The sequence below is a fragment of the Austrofundulus limnaeus genome, unplaced genomic scaffold (assembly GCF_001266775.1).
Source record: "Austrofundulus limnaeus strain Quisiro unplaced genomic scaffold, Austrofundulus_limnaeus-1.0 Scaffold479, whole genome shotgun sequence".
Classification (NCBI taxonomy): Eukaryota; Metazoa; Chordata; class Actinopteri; order Cyprinodontiformes; family Rivulidae; genus Austrofundulus; species Austrofundulus limnaeus.
This window is the reverse complement of record NW_013952881.1, coordinates 18,364-21,286: the sequence shown is the minus strand read 5'-3', so window position 1 is coordinate 21,286 and position 2,923 is coordinate 18,364. Positions and strand designations below refer to the sequence as shown.

At 40.3% G+C, this 2,923-nt stretch overlaps 1 protein-coding gene across 1 annotated transcript in view; it reads right to left on the bottom strand.

The window, feature by feature from the left end:
* The window catches only part of LOC106529949 (synaptic vesicle 2-related protein), a 28,886-nt gene extending 27,588 nt beyond the window's left edge, over nt 1-1,298 (bottom strand). Inside the window, exons 1-2 of the mRNA XM_014025484.1 lie at nt 663-1,298; nt 123-171 (exon numbers count right to left, since the gene is read on the bottom strand). Coding sequence (XP_013880938.1) covers nt 123-171; nt 663-947 — 334 coding nt within the window. The 5' untranslated portion in view covers nt 948-1,298. The remainder of the gene's footprint in view (nt 1-122; nt 172-662) is intronic.
* Nucleotides 1,299-2,923: the final 1,625 nt, after the last annotated feature.

Sequence of the window (2,923 nt, the reverse complement as noted above, 5' to 3'; positions counted from 1 at the left end):
AATTTGGTTTGTCTAATTCAAACCATCTCTGAGGAGCAGAGTCAAATGTAAAAAGTGTTGCAGCTGTCCCCGGTCTCCCCTGCTTTGTGCACAGTGACAGAGGCTGTGTGACGAACACCCACCAATCTGCTTGTGAGGAGCAGTGAAGTCGGTCCCAGGTTCGAGTTGAAGCTTCAGTGAAATGAAACAGACAGATGTCACCACATCACACAGACTGAACCTCAACATCTAAAAGCAGCTCAGTTCTCTCAGAACACAACACAAACAATATCCTGTCTGAATAAAGCGGTGACCACACATGGAACACACGAGATAATTTACATGTTTAAATGTCAAAGCAGGCTAAAACTTTGCTCTTTAGATGTAACTATATTTAACTAAGTTAACTAATTAATTATGAAACATTTCAAGTCTGCCCAGACTTTCCAGTTCCACTCTCCCACCTGACACCTCCCTGTCACCAGCCTTCTCTGCAAAAACCATTGATTTTTATCTTTAGCGTTATATAAATAATACCACATGACAAATAAATGATGAATAAAAAAGTCATTATTTTGCACAGAAGTGTCATTTTACTGATTGATCAACACACTGTTGCACAAAAGTCTTCATTTGCTCATTGACTTTACTTATTTTTTTACATTTTCCTCATTTGTTCTTACCTTTTCTGCAGGCATGTCTTTAATTCTTTTCTGTATTTGTAAAATCTGCCAGGCTTCCAAGCCCAGAGCTGCGAACACCAGCAGGAACAGCATCAGCACCARCATGACCAAACTGGGGCTGACGCCCATGCAGCCCCGACTCTTCCCGCGGCTCTTCATCGTCTGCGCAGCGGGGGGGAAGGACCAGCAGGGGACCAGATTGGGAGTCTGGGCCGAGTGGCGTGGACCTGCTCCTTCATCTACAAGGAACACCTGTGGGAACGGGTACCTCTGGTCACAGCTCATGGTGCAAACTGAGAGACGAGCTGTCGATGACGAGCTGTCATCTGCTCTGCAGGGAGGAGGTGTGGACTTCTGACTGAGCACTGCTGTCACCACCCACCAGTCTCTGCTACACCTGCCCCAAACACTTCACACAACCTGCTAAAACATCCTCTCCTCATCAGAGACATCCTTGTTGTTGAATCTAATGTTTGTAGGTTTTGTGTAATTAGATCATCTCTATGTGTTGTGTAATGTGCGCACGAATGAGTGTTGAAGACAAAAGGAAGTCTGAGGTTTTGGCTGACCCGTGCCTCTTTAACCACCTTCTCATTTTCAGAAAGACAACTTATATCAGGGCTATTCAACTAAATCACTCCGGGGGCCACAGTTACTGCAGACCAACAGCTGAGGGGCCGAACATCCAGCAATTAAAGTCATCATGTAAATAAACCAAGTATTACAAAGATCTATCTTTCAAATAGTTTATTTTGCTGCATTTAATCATGAATACAACACACAGAACCCATATAAAAGTAGTGATAATTAAACATTATCAAAAACAAAAAACACATTCTGCCTCTTATTTGACACAAATATTATTTTGACATCTCTGACTTGCCAATTTTATTTTCACTTTCATCATTTTATGTTCAACTGCTTGTAGTTTTAACTGTCTTGACTGTGCATAGAAACGTTTTTTACCTGCTTGTAGCCAAGATTCTGATGTTTCTGTAGACACCAAACATGTCCATGTTTAACTAAAATAACGTAGAGTAATTAAAGTAGGAAACCGGGGGGTTGGACTTAAGAGATGAAAGAACAAATTGGGCCGAACTTTGGTCACTCGCGGGCCGGATGTGGCCCGTGGGCCGCCACTTGAATAGCCCTAACTTATAACAAATTCCACGAAAGGAAAAAGTGATCCGATCACCTGGCCAGGCATCATTTTGAAGATGACAGCATTTTACGACAACACACAGGAATCCAGTGAATTCAACCCAAACAAACATGGATTTTCATTCTTGTGCTTTATTTTTATAGATAATAATATGAAACCACATTCTTCTTGTTTCAGCTGCATGTTAGTAAACAGTGATACAGCACTTTCTATAGCACACAGCGTATTTCTTGGTGGGAAGAGAAGTGCCACATGAAAAGACCAGATGTCTGCACAGGGCCTGTGTGCWCGCTGCATGTGAGCGGTTTGCAGCAGCAGTCACTTCACAGAGGTGAGATTTAACCCCAGCTGTACCTCAGAGGAGCTTACAGGAAAGCTTAGAGCACAGCTTAAATGAAGCCCACTCCTTATGACTGCTGCTGCTAAAACATGTTATCTACGGAGTGCTGTTTGTAAAGTTACACAGTCAAAAATTACCACCAATATTTATGTTTTATTTAACATTTTATAAGAAAAAAAGAACAGATTTATTTTTCAAAGTCAGTTTTTCACCATATTATTCATACATTTATAAATATCAGTCTATAACAGGACTATTCAACTGGAGGCTCACGGGCCAAATTTGGCCCGCGAGTGCCCAAAGTTCGGCCCACCAATTGGTTCATTCATCTCTTCAGCCCAAACCCCCGGTCGTCTACTTTAATTACTCTACATTATTTTAGTTAAACATAGACATGTTTGATATCTACAGAAAGATCAGAATCGTGGCTACAAGCTCATGAAAACAATTTCTATGAACATCCAAGACACTTAAAACMGCAAGCAGTTGAAAATAAAACTATGAAAGTGAAAATAAAATTGGTTAAAAAAATTGGCAAGTCAGAGATGTCAAAATATTTTGTGGTAAATTAGAGGCATAATATGTTTCTTTTATTTTTACCATCACTACATTTATTAAATAGATTTCTGTGTCTTTTCATGATTAAATACAGCAAATATAGTATTTTAAAGGTAACAGATCTTTGTAATACTTAGTTTATTTACATAACAACTTTAACTGCTGGATGTTCAGCCCCTGAGCTGTTGGTCTGCATTAACT